Below are 14,537 nucleotides of genomic sequence, written 5' to 3' on the forward strand. Positions count from 1 at the left end.
ATCTATATCGCTATCTCGCTCAGTCCGTTTTCGAACTCGGTGTAAGGCGCTCCCGCGCACTTCTACTTTTAGTCGACCTTGAACCGGGTTATTTCAATTAAAACGCGCTTTTGGAAATGTTTTGACAAAAAAGTGAGTGAAAATGATTGCGTTTATGAAAGTGGGAGCGAGACAGGTAGTGAAATGGCGTGACTCGCAGTGTCGAAGGGTTAAGTACCATTCGGGAGTGGGAGTGTTCGGGCATCGGCCGGCAGAGGTGAACGACAGCGGTATGCTCCTTGTTTGTAAATTATAATGATTTACATACGTCATTATCAATACTAACAAATTAGAATTGAACATGAAAGTCTATGCGTTCAAGTGTTTCCTAACGATTAAATTATCAAATATCTCAGAATATCCATGTGCCAGGAAATGGTCTTTATTAAGACTTCAATAAAATGTAATTAGTTATCTATTATCAAACATGAGATTACAATATTTTTATATTATCTCATATTTATACTATACTTACTGATTATTTCGTTCGTTTACTGTATACATTATTTGTATTCACATATTTTTGTTAAAAATCATAAGGGATATTGAAACAGTATTGGTTTCAGAAATTAAAGATATTTTATTCATTATATGTAACTAAATGGCATTTAATTCTTACCTATAAAATATAAATTTTATTTAATAATTTTACATACAAATGCACATAACATTAATATTCGTTATGAAATAGGGTCACAGTAAAAGATATGTATCACAGCAAGGATTCAACCACGATCTAACTTTCTCACGAATATCTCGTATTACTTCGCTATTGCTTGTTATTCCTGTCCTACATTACATATATTCAAATCAACCCCAGAAGCCACCAAATATTTCAATCGTGACACACATAACAAGTATTGCATATACATATCTCTTATATTATGCTTAGATAACATTTATTTAAATAGCATTCAAATTATTTTAATATTATATCATAATTTTGTTAAACTATTGATACAGGACGGTCGTCCTGTATCTTACTTGCTCATAAAGAACGATAACATTGTGAAATACATGCACTCTATATCTTGTTATTATTTAACTATACATTACTCTAATTTCTTCTTGTATTGATAGCGCAACTACTATTTAAACATCTTACGACAAGCTTGCGACAGTCAAATGACGTATATTATTAAAGACCAAAATACATATTTATTCACAGAAATACCACAAGAAATTATATCAAAACGATATGAGAACTGCCGTGCTCAACAACTGGTTAACGCATACAGAACCTATGGTCATCTTAGAGCTACTATTGATAATGTCGATTATAAGAAGGAAAACAGGTAAATATGATTAAGTATAAAATATTTAAGATATACATGACCCTGAATTTGGCAGACACCAGACAAAATGTAATTTCAGATTGGGATATCTCTAAGCGAAATTAAGTTTTACATGTTTACCAAATTGGAAATTGTTTGTCGTTGATTTCCCTACATAAAGAATTTATTTTTTATTTTTTTTTAAATAAAAAATTAAATTTTGGGAAGCTCTCACCGTGTTCCCAATTGTTTTATAAATCTGAAACTTTCAAATTTAGTTTATTATTGGATTCTGAAAAGGTGATATCAGTTAGTTTTTTCATTTCGGCTTGGAATATTCTGGGACGTATATCTACCAGTAAAATTAATTTTTAGTGGAATCCTCATCTTTCGATTTTTAATCGGAAACAGAGACTATCAGACACAAATTATTATTTATTTATTAAATAAAAAAAAAACATGTTACCAAGGCAATTCAACTGATAATAATTAGTCAATTAGAAGAGTAAAATCAAAAAAAAATATTTTTAGTCTGTATATAAGAAAATTTTAATTATTTTACTATATGTATCAATCTTCCATCAACCATTTCCTAGGGCGTATTCAGAAAGAAAGCTTGAAACTTATAAGCGCTTATCGGCGCTTGTCATGTTCATATATTTTCCTGTCAGTGCTGGTAACCCGCGCAGGAAAATATATGAACATGACAAGCGCCGATAAGCGCTTATAAGTTTCAAGCTTTCTTTCTGAATACGCCCCTACATAGGTCACATGTGAACTCAAAACTATCACTTTTAATTTCTTCAAAAACACTTGTCAGAAAGAAAAAAAATTAGGCGCGTTTGAATGTGGAGCCAAAAATTGTTCTGGTGAAAAAGAGTGAAAACTGTGAGCGTTTGCATTTATAAATTTTACTATACTTAGCGATATCTCAGTATAACAAGAACCATGACATTCGATTACGAGGATTTGATAAATACATTAGTGAAAATCGTGAATAGTTTTGAAGATCTGAAAGTTGAACCGTCTAAAAATAAATTCATTTTCCCGAAACTTCTCAAACATTATAAAATAATAAAAAAGGAGAATTAAAAAAATTCCGTTCAACTGTATTTTGGGCATGGCGGAAAATCTGATGGTTTTGTTAATAAATTCAACTCTAAGCTAGGAAATAAATTATTACATCAATTGACGGAATCGGCAGAAGCTAGTGAATTAGACCAATTTAGTCGCACACCCATCTCACACTGCGATTTATCGGAGGAAGAGCAAAAAGTAAATTCGCAATTTAAAATTCATTTCGATTCTTTTTCTTTCAAAAAAATAGAATTTTCTAAATTTTTATATAATGGTCGTTTTTCTCGAGGTCTATTTCATCATGTTTTACGCCAAGAATTGCCGAAGTTGGCGGGAATAAACTGCATATTAATTTTTCAAGGCTTAAAACTTACCAAACAATTTGGCGAATTTAGAGACTATGCGGTATGCCGCCAGCCCAAATGTAATATAAAATTAAAATTTCATGGAAAAGACGTCGATTTTAATACTATTATCAACACAGATTATCAACATTTATAAAACTGCAGACAAGCCTTTGCATACCAAGCCGTTGGTTTATACAGCCAAAGGTTTTAATCGAGTAATTTAAAAAAAAAGAAAATGCCTAGTACTGTTCATCAGTCAGTCATGAGTAAAATAGATTTAAATTTAGCTAGAGTTGACAAAAACTAAGGATTCGCTCATTCTTTATCAACGTTACAGAAAATTAGTTCAGAAGCCGAATGCAAAAATGACGAACATCAAGATGACTGTACAGACATTTTTTTACGTTTAAACAAGTGTCAATTAAAACATCCATACATTAAACAGTATATTCTACCATTTACGATATACTTATCAATCCCTGAGCAAATAACATTATTGCAAAATCACCCTAACCTCACTCTTCATTTCGATGCCACAGGATCCGTTGTTAGGAAACCCTATCCTGAATCAAATAGAGTAAATTATTATGCCGGGATCATTAATATTGGGCATAAATTGTATTCAGTGTTAGAAATGGTCACAAATAATCATACTGCCGATTCAATTGGCAATTATTTAAGATTTTTTAATGGAATTTGGACTGAGGGTAACGTAAAATGGCCACCGTTTAAGGATGTAACTACTGATTGGTCTTGGGCGAGTATCAATGCATTTCTACGAGAATTTAATTAAATCAAGCAATTGTTTCTAATGAAACTCCCAAGCATCTTCCCGTGCACGTTTGTTACCCACATTTTATGAAGATGTTATCAAGACAACTACAAAAAAGACAGATAGAAAAAACATTGAGGGCTTTTATATTGGAAATAATGGCTAAATTAGTACACATAGAAGACTACACTATTTTGAAAAAATGTTTGCAGTCAATATTTGTGATATTTTTATATCCTAAAGAGAATCAGAGCTGCTCGATTTTCTTCAGTTCATAGCTAATAAGCCCGATGCTACAGAAATTCTCGGCTATGATGATGATGATGAAGAAGATCCCGAAGATATTCTTGACTGTGAATTGGATGATGTTAGATACATTAGATCAGGATCTTGAGATCATTGATCTGGAACCTGAAAAAATACAAAAATTAGATCAGAACATAAAACCGGTATACAAGGCAAGTTCGTTTTATTTAGATGGTCTACTAGTGAAAAATGAAATTTATAAAAAATCCGAGCTTTTGATCAAAGAAAATAAATTGAAAAATAATGCTTACTTCTGCAAAACCTTCATCGAGTATGCAATGATACGAATAATTCCATTCATTCCTCTCTGGTCACTGTCTGCACGGAAAGATAAGAAGCATTCCTCTAATGCGTCCGTGGAGAAACATTTTAAAAATGTAAAAATTGAAAAAAAAATGCTGTCAAAACTGGGCATTCCATTGATAAACAGTGGCAAGTAATTTCAACTCGGTATACTTAAACAATTGGATTTACCGATTGCGAATGTTTATACATTGCGGAAGCGACGTATTGTAAATGAGCCGGACGACATGCAATCAGAAGAAGCATGGAATCGTGACAAGACGAAAAAAGCTTCAAGAATTTCATACCTAGAAGGAAAAAGGTTAAAACAAGTTACCGCCAAATCGAAAGCTCCTGCCTTAATATTTGATAATAAGGGTACAATAAAAATAATGATTACTATTATTGTCCCAACTGCCCTCGTTAATATACCGTCGCTCTAACCAAGAGCCTCAATGACGATTCAATTTTGAAATTGTATGGAGAAGTTTTCAATACTTTGTACAACAGATCATGGCTCTCGAACTTTACAATTGACTACTGTTCTACTATATTAATTTTACACTCACCAGAAGATTCAAAATTATTATGTCATAATATGTGAAAATAGCTCTAAAATTTTAAAAAATTCTGCTTATAATTTTGATAAAAACTTTTATCTAAATATGAAAAAACAATGGTCTGTTAAAACCATGGTTAAAACCCATTTATTTCTACCGTGCCACGTTCAGAACTGTCATTGGATACTTGTTTATGTTCAATTAAAAGAGAAATGGATTTATTTATTAGATTCTGGCCAAATAAACGAAGATATCGAATTTTATGCATCGAATTTAAAAAAAAATTCCTAGCTGTTTTTTCCAGAGAGAGCGAGAATAATTGGCTTTTATTTAAAAAAAAAATAAAAAAAATAAAACTTTCTTTATTATCACCTGTTGGTAAATCAACGACAAACAATTTCCAATTTGGTAAACATGTAAAACTTAATTTCGCTTAGAGATATCCCAATCTGAAATTACATTTTGTCTGCTGTCTGCCAAATTCTGGGTCATATACATAATATCTATACTTATAATAAATCTGTAGAGAGGCCAATTCTGTACATGAAATATATTAAAAAAAAAACTATGAAGGGGTGATAAGGGATCGCTACTGATGCCAAAAATGCAATCAGTAAAATTTTTGTCTGTCTGTCTGTCTGTCTGTCTGTCTGTCTGTATATTCGCTATAGAAACAGAAACTACACGACGGATTTTAACCAAATTTGGCACAATTATTCTTCATACTCCTGGGCAGGTTATAGTAAAAGAATCATGTAAATCGGTGTAGAAACACCAAAGTTATACATGAAATACGCTATAAGTCATCGCGCGTGAATACAGAATCATGCCATAAGGATTATTTTTGTGTATCAGTTGCCGCGTTCGACGCGGTTCGCGGCGGGAGCTATAAAAAGGCGGCGGGTCTGCACCCGTTTCGCGTTGTCACGGCATCACGTGTGAACGGTTGAACCGATTTCGATAATTCTTTTCTATTATATTCCTTGAAGTACGAGGCTGGTTCTTATGTAGAGAAAACGTAAATATGTTCCACGGGCGAAGCTGGGGCGGACCGCTAGTATACAATATAAACAGAGAATATTTTTCACAAGTTACCTAGAGATGATAGAGTTAATACTCTGCTGATCTATTCTATAGTAGTTTAAAAATATTCGACAAAAATAAATCATATTAATATCATTTTTAATTTATTTATTGATTATCATCATCTTTTTTTAAAAAATGTTTTTTACGATACCCTACCAATAAAAATAAAAGTTTTGTATTGAGTGAAAAAATAATAAACATAAAGGATAATTAGTATAGTATTTATTACCCTCAAATAAAGTATTCTAATTTTATTGACTTTAACAGAGACATTGTAAATGAAGACAAAATAAATTAAAATCTCAACTAGGTATACCGTATAACATGTAACTGTTAATTGAAATTGTGGATTTGGTTCGTTTCAGTTTTAATCAGTTTAACGTAAATTGGATTACGTTGATTAAATATGACTGATGAATTTGAATACAATAATTATTATTTTAATGAAAAATTAATGAGGTTTTATTGAATAATATTGTATAATTAATCATCCATTATTTTGTAAGTTTTACAATATTCCTAGAGAAACTAACACAGTAGAATGTCGAAACTAGAAATACGCGTTTGAAATTGATGCCTCGATTCATATTTGTTTTCCTTTTAAACTCCTTTGTGCATTCTATTTCTCTATTTATACATACCTATTACCTAGGTACTAGTATGGATGTTTTAAAATATTTCAAATTTATGTTTCTAATATGTTTATTCTTACAGGGACATAAAAGAACTGAGTTTATCGAGGTACGGCCTTACTTCAGAAGATCATGTAGACCTGGGTTTACTATATGGTCACAATGGGAAGGAACCAGCTAAAAATCTCATAGAACAATTGGAAAAAATATATTGCGGACCCATTTCATATGAGTTTTCGTATTTAGAAGTAAGTTTCTTCTATATGCTTTTAAAATGTTATATTGTGTTTTATGGGTGAAGATTTTTGGTAAAGGTATAATTTTTAGTAATAGTAAACATTATTAAAATATGGTTAGGGAGCCAGGTGCAAATTTGGTTAACTATTTCCTCTCAAGAGATAATTCGTCAGACGCATGAGAGTATAGTATTATAAAGCCTCGTGAACGTCAGCTGGCGCTCGGTTGGGGGGGTGAGCGGTTGTAGCCGCACATAGGAAAAAAAATACATTCATTCATTCATTTCCTCTCAGCTAAAAATTTGTCAAATTGTAGCTAACCCAATATCTCAACGAAAAAAAATAGTCAGCTGGTTACAACATGGTGTATTCACACGTCAGCTGGTGTCTCGAACATGAAAGTTAAATTTAAAGAAAAATTTATTTTCCGTTATTTCCTCTCAAACAAAAATTTACCTGATGATAGCTTATATGTAACTGTGGATAAATATATATGTCAGCTGGCTGTATCTTGGTGGAAAAACCGTCAGCTGATACGGGAGGCTACAACCGCTCTTCCCCCCAACCGAGCTCCAGCTGACGTTCACGAGGCTTCATAATACTATACTTTGATGCATTTTACTAATTACCGCTTGAGAGGAACTTGGTCATAAAATCTGCTGCTGGCTCCCGGACCAATAGGGAAGTTTTATTTATACATTTCCAAAACCTTCAATCAAATAATATTTAATAGAAAACTTTATTTATTTCTTATATATGGACGTATTTATGCAAAAAGGGACCAACCCACAATCTTTGTGAAATTGAGTTAAGTGCACAGCTAGGGTTTTAAAAAGGTATTCTACCTTCCCAAAAAATTTGGTAGCTGTCCGACAACTAGAAATTAGTTTTTTTAACTGTCAATTGCGGAACCAACCCAATTTTGTCAACTTTCAAATAACAGAAAAGAACCATGTTGAGTGGTTCTTCTAGTTCGTCTATTTTTAAACGTTAAAAGTACCCATGCTACTTGGTTCTTTTAAGTCCCGTATGTAATCCTTACCATTTCCATAATGCAAGCTGGAACCAAAGTTATGTGGTTCTATTTATCACAAAAAGTATTATAATTTTTCAAGTTATAAGGAACCAACTAACTTTGGTTCTTAATGTTTGTATAGTGAAATTTCACGATTTGAAAGTTACCATATGGCATAGTTCTATTTAGTTTTTAATTTCAATAGTATTAAAGAAAAACTCATGAAACGCGCATATGTTACGACTATGCAAAACACGATTGGAATGAAAAACAACAAAACATTCAGTCGTGAGTACTATTTAAAAGACATCCTTGTTTGTAAGCAAAATATGTTCTTGAAAACTCTTAGCAAAATGCGGAATAATTGCCTCAAAGATAGGCGTGGTCGACAAGGGGGTCATAATTCTGTTTCTAAAGAAAGTGAATTGTTTCTGATAAAAATAATTAATAAACTACCAACTTACATATCTCATTATAGACGAGCTAATAGTAACGACGCAAAGTTTCTAACATCAGACATGACTACCGCCAAAATTTATGAAATTTATAGTGAAGAAGCTAAGATAGCAGGCAAGACGTTACTTTCTTTCGCTAAATTTAGACACATTTTTGTAACAAAATTTAATCTACGCACCAAACCCCTTAAAAAAGACACTTGTAATAAATGCGACTTCTATAAAAGCAAACATAAGCATGCTTCAGAGGAAGAGAAGAATAAACTCGAAGAAGATCACCAAAATCATATTAAAAAAGCGAAATTATTGCAGCAAGAACTAAAGAATAACATGAAATTGGCAAAAGAAGATCCAACCATCGTAACTATCACTTTTGATTTGCAAAAGACGTTACCACTTCCAAGACTAATATTATTTATTATAAAAGACAAGTCTGGGTGTACAATCTAGGCATTCACACAGGCAGTGATGACCAGGCGTATTGTAATGTTTGGGTGGGTTCACAGGAAGTCGGTTCTTGTTTGATAAAACACATCACGGAAAAATTAAGAGATGGTGTTGAACATTTAATACTTTGGAGCGACTCCTGCGGCGGCCAAAATAGAAATATTAAATTGACGCTGATGCTTAAAGCATTATTAAATGACCACCCGACCCTAAAACAAATCAGCCATAGATTTTTAGAGTCCGGTCACAGTTTTTTACCAAATGACACAGATTTTGGTAGAATTGAGTGTGCCCTAAAACACCAACAAAGGCTGTATACCCCGGAAGACTACATACACACCATGAAAGCATGTAAAAAAAATAAACCGATGATTGTACAAAGACTTGACAAAAAAGACTTTTTGTCGTCACAAAATTTAGAGAAAAAAACTACAAATAGGAAAAAAGCAGAAGACGGATCCAAGGTATCTTGGTTAGATACCAAAGAAATAGTTATTAAAAAGGAACAATTGCACTCAATTTTTATGAGGCGAAACCTAGACGAACCGTATATTGAAGTTAATTTAAAAAAAACGTACGTAGTGTATCTCAACCTTTGTCTTTAAGAGATATGGATTTACTTTGGCCCACAGGGAAACCAATATCGGAGGCAAAATTAAAAGATATAAAAAGCATAATGCATCTGATACCGAGCGATGCCCAAGATTTTTATAAAAAATTAAAAAGCGACGAAATTTTTGAAGACGATATTGATGGATTTTCCGGGGCTCTTGTTTTTTAAGTGGACGATGATGGTGCTGATGTTTAGTTTTATGTATGTGAATTTCTTTATAATATTTTCGTGTCAGATTACATTTTTTAAACTTTTGATAATAAAAGCGTGCTAAAAGTCAAATAGTCAATTATTACAATACCTTTTTCATCTTTCTGCCCTTATCTCCTATTATCTCCTTGTTCTTTCATATAACTTCACACTCAAACACATCTTTTCTTTGGCCTACCTCTTGCCATCCTCTTCAACCATCAATGTTCTTACCCAGAACCATCATCTATCCTCATCCATGTTATCTATTATCATCCTATGTCCATACCAAGACAGACGACTTCCTTTCAATCCTTCTTTAATAAGCGCCACGTTCAAACTTCCTTTTATGTATACAATGTATACTATACATTCCTTGCTTTGTCTATTCTTGTCACCCCACACATCCATATCAACATTCTCATCTCCACTAAATGCAATAAATAGCTTTTCTTCCATCTTCTGTACAGCCCAGCATACCGATCTACACGAACAACAGGTCTAATCACCATCTTTATATTTTTTTCGTTAACTTCATAGGTATTCGTGTGTCGCAAGATGGTCCAGTGACCTGTCGCAGTTTTATCTATCCTGCGTTAGTCCGATACCTTAAGATTTTTCTTTATTATGACGATATTAAAAACCAAAATTAATTATGCATTATAGAACCAACCCACAAATATGTATTTTTGCAATATGGAACCGAGAGGTTTTTTAACGATTATTTTGTAAAAATTTAATAAAAATCCATGCAATTGGTATCCCTAGAAAGGATTCGATATGATACACACGCCTAACAACTTTTTTCCCCAAATTTTACAACATATAGTTTTTGCAAACGATTTTCACAAAAACCTCATTTTCTCGAAATTGATTCGGTGAGGGTTGGTCCTTTTTGCATAAATACGTCCATATGCAATCCCAAAACACGAGAATCAACGAAACTAAATTATGTAATTTGAAAGTGAAATAATATATTCGGCGCGTATTTCAACCAACATTTCCAAAAATATCCAATCTCTACAATACTTCCACAATTATTATAACTACTTCTTAAGTTAATCTTTATCTATCTTTTAACAGTCAGATGCAGAACGCGAATGGTTTGCTCAAAGGATAGAAAGCAATTCAGATAGCATAGATAAAGAACGACGACTAGAAATTCTTAAGGAACTATTGGAAACTTTCACTTGGGATAAATTCCTATCAGTCAAATATCCCAGTGTTAAGAGATATTGTGGGGAAGGAGCAGAGTCTCTTTTGACGTTCTTCTCGACGCTTATTAAACGAACTGCTAGTGGTAAGTAAACTTTTGAAATGGTTATAAATACTGAGTAAGGGAAACGTTTCCAATTCTTCTTCTTCTTAAAGTGCCTTCTCCTTTGGGAGGTTAGCGATCATTAGGGCTATTTCAATTTTGGAAACCGCTGTTCTGAACCATTATTTAGTGCTCTTCCCAAACCATTGACGAAGATTTCTGAGCCATGATATCCGTCTGCGGCCAGGTCTCCTTCTACCTGCCACTTTGCCCTGCATGATTAGTTGAAGGAGTTCATACTTCTTGCTTTTGCCTGTTACGCATCACATGAAATATCGAATTTTAAATTAGGTTAAAAGTTTAAACTCTTTTTCTCAGTTAAAATTTGTTTCTTAATTATAAGTAGGAATGTCCTTTAGTAATTGATTATTCTTCTGGTTTTAATTGATTAAAAATTGTGTTTTAATACAACTTTAAATTGAAGTGCTAACTACACTACCAAACACTACCACTAAGCAATTTAATAACAACGGTATTCAATATAATAAATCTACGTGCACTTAATTTTGATGAAAAGTATAATTTACTTACATAAATGTAGATACTTACGTTATAAATTACACATAAGCTCACATACTATATATGTATAAATAATAAAAAAAAACAACTTAACCACAACCTTCTCTCAGTATAATATTTTTCCCGTAACATTCTAGATCCTTGTAATCACATAAGCCTATTTTCACAGTTTAACAACGTCTCAACCTTTACTTTATTTGTTCGTGATACGAACTGTTGTGTAAGATAAATGTTACAATATAATTAATTGAGTCCTGTCCGTGCTTACTCGAAACAAAATCAGACCAATTAAGGATAGTCCTTAATGTCTTGGCTAACCTAGTAGACATTCTAACGTAAATATTTGCGCAGTTGTTGAACATATTTTGTCCATCTTGATAATCAGGAAGAACGATTAGAGATATTAATTTAATAGATGAGTCGAAAGATTTATCAATTTGTTTGTTTCTTCCACAAAAATGAGCCGAAATGAATGATAGAAAAAAATAAGTGCTCACTTGTCCATATATATATATATATTAAGTTTTGAGTTGATGATAAACTGGTGTTATTTTCCATCTATGCTATATATTTTCAATATACCACAAACACAAATCAAAACCTTAGAAGAACAACTACCAATCAAAAACTTCTTAATAATTATTCAACTACCCACACCTTTTCATTTTGCTTACAGACGGTGTTGAATACGTGACCCTATCAATGGCTCACAGGGGAAAAATAAATGTACTAACGAGCAACTTCAAATTCCCACCTGTGAAAATATTCCATAAATATAATGGCAACCCAGAATTTCCTCAAGATGCAAATGCTGCGTGTGATATTGCAACACATTTGAGTAAGAATTTATTTAAACGGTATTATTTATTAATTTGTTATATTGTTTCCTTAAGCCGGCTACTCACGAACCTGCCGCAGGGGCAATATTGGAAACGGTCTGATCAATTTCAGCTGTTCTCTAAATTGCCCCTGCTTGCCTATATACATTACAATTAAGGAGCCAATTAAGTGTGCAATTCCAATATTGCCCCTGCTACAGGTTCGTAAGTAGCCGGCCTTATTAATTATAATTACGATAATATCGATTGATATAATATACATTATACAAAATATTTGTGTTATTTATTAATATTCTCCGTTTATTTAGCTTTGTTATTTGTTTTGGAAAAGGTTGAAATTGTTTATCATTGCTTTCTCAGAAATTTATCGAATGTTTAACCTTGTTTTCTTTTGGCTTTGAATCACAAAGAATATTTGAATTACTTAAAATTTATTCAAAATTAGTAAAGTTTTTATTTGGAGTTCAAATGTCCGTAAGATTTTCATCAGTTTCAAATTTTAAAATGAAAAGGCGCAGATTATGATTACATAAAATAAAGTGATGAATTCTCATTATAAAATAACAAACAATTTTAATTATTAAATTAATAATTCTAAAAACATAAAATGTTTAAATTTACATTACAGGCACTTCAGTGGACTTAAATGTTGACGGAAAAACAGTGAGATTCTCGATGATCAACAATCCATCACATTTAGAAGTAAGTTTTTTGTTGAAGTTGTTGTTTTATTTTGTTGTTGTTACTTTTAAATCTAAATTAAAAGAAACTGATTATCATGGAACGTTAATTTAATTTAATTTTTTCTGTTACAATTAAGGAGGGTAAACAGAAAAATCTTTGCCTAACCTATTATCTAAAATTGTTACATGAAGGCAAACTAAATTAAAAATTGCCTTAGAAATAGATTTTAAATATAGGCGAAGGAACTATATAATTAACAAAAACATAAAACAATTGAAACAAAAGGATCATTAGCAGTACTTCGCGAATAGCCTAAATTGTAAGCCCTAATTGTGAAAATGGAGTAATGACTTGTAACTTTCACCAAAATTGCTTAAACCGTTTAATACAGTGTTTTGTGTTCACCTCGTCTTTTCTTATAACGAAATAAAATTACTATTGCAATTAAAAGTTGTTTAGGATCTCTAAAATAAAATATAAACATAAAATCAATAATTATCGACCTGAGAATCAATATCATCCATATAATCTGTACTAATTGGTCTGTACATATTTAATTTTTAAATCACTAACAATGTAAGATTTTTGTAACCCGTTAATTCGAGTGATTTTTAAATAAAAAATATATCAAGCATCAATATTACACTCAGGTAAACAAACATCTAAAGATTTTAATAACACTACAATTAAGTTATAAATTATTTAATTTTAAAGTCCGTCGTAAATAGAATGATAAATTCTAACATGATTGCGAAGACGGGTTACCTGAACCCTCAATTTATATGCAAAGTGAATCGTAACCAAATGGAAGTGAATTTAGAAGAATTTATTTGCTTAGACAAATCCCCAGTCCTGAATATATACAATTTGACAGAAAGATCTCTCTAAATTCTATCTTATTATAAGATAAATTATTTACTTCACCTGAATGTTTGAAAACACTTGCTTATTGTTTGGCTTGATTGACAATTCATTTCTGAAGAAAAGGCTCATATAATTCTAAAAGAATCTTTTCGATAGCAGTCCTAAATCAAAAGTTTGACAGTTATTACGAAATCCTCAGAACTTATTACTGTGTTCCTTCTAAAAATTGTCGAATATCAAATCAAAAGTAAAAATCAAATAAAAGTTTGCGCTTATCAAGATTGGCTCTATTAAGAATAACAAATTTAACACGTGCAAATAATTAAACACACTATTATATTATCCAATAAGGAATTCAATCGAAAATTGCAACGTATAAATGTTTACGACCAAGTTTACGACATTTTAATTGGAATTTCAGATTTTCAATCAATTGTCAACACACAGACGCTTCTGTTTCATAACGTTTCAATATTGAATAATATTTACCGTCGTATTTCATTGATATTTATGTCGCCATGATACGAATAAAGCGCAGTAAAAACATATTTCAATAGATATAAATAAACAGTTTCTGCTATGAATGTTGTTGAACAAAAGGATGAATTAATATTTCTATATTATTTTTCTTAGGATCTCTCTTAAAGGCTGTTCATAAAATATGATCCCATAACAAAAGGTTATTTTCTTAGTGTGACCAGATTTGAGAAAAGCGGATGAAAAATTCTCCGATAATACGTTCGGAGTTCAGTAGACAATCATTAGGAATAGGTACATAGATTTATTTGGCATTAAATCAGAATGTTCTATTCAAAGAAAGTTGGAACCATTTTTTGCGAAAAACTGCCTCTTTATCATCATGCACCTTGTGAACTCAAATAGGAAATAAATGATGTTTTCAAGTTCTCTATTGTTTTGGATAAACGTCTATAAAACTAGGTTACACCATACAGCTCTGAAAAGCCGAAAGAGTATCTAAAGCA

At 31.8% G+C, this 14,537-nt stretch overlaps 1 protein-coding gene across 1 annotated transcript in view; it reads left to right on the forward strand.

Moving 5' to 3' along the window:
- The first annotated feature begins 36 nt into the window (after window positions 1-36).
- LOC149908593 (putative 2-oxoadipate dehydrogenase complex component E1 homolog) overlaps window positions 37-14,537 on the forward strand; it is a 38,246-nt gene continuing 23,745 nt past the window's right edge. Inside the window, exons 1-6 of the mRNA XM_090102060.1 lie at window positions 37-269; window positions 1,208-1,334; window positions 6,458-6,623; window positions 10,414-10,630; window positions 11,844-12,005; window positions 12,635-12,708. Of these exons, the coding sequence (XP_089958186.1) occupies window positions 143-269; window positions 1,208-1,334; window positions 6,458-6,623; window positions 10,414-10,630; window positions 11,844-12,005; window positions 12,635-12,708 (873 nt within the window). The 5' untranslated portion in view covers window positions 37-142. The remainder of the gene's footprint in view (window positions 270-1,207; window positions 1,335-6,457; window positions 6,624-10,413; window positions 10,631-11,843; window positions 12,006-12,634; window positions 12,709-14,537) is intronic.

The sequence above is a fragment of the Colias eurytheme genome, chromosome 5 (assembly GCF_061535395.1).
Source record: "Colias eurytheme isolate Ceu_HAF_F1 chromosome 5, ilColEury1 Martin Lab GWU primary, whole genome shotgun sequence".
Lineage (NCBI taxonomy): Eukaryota > Metazoa > Arthropoda > Insecta > Lepidoptera > Pieridae > Colias > Colias eurytheme.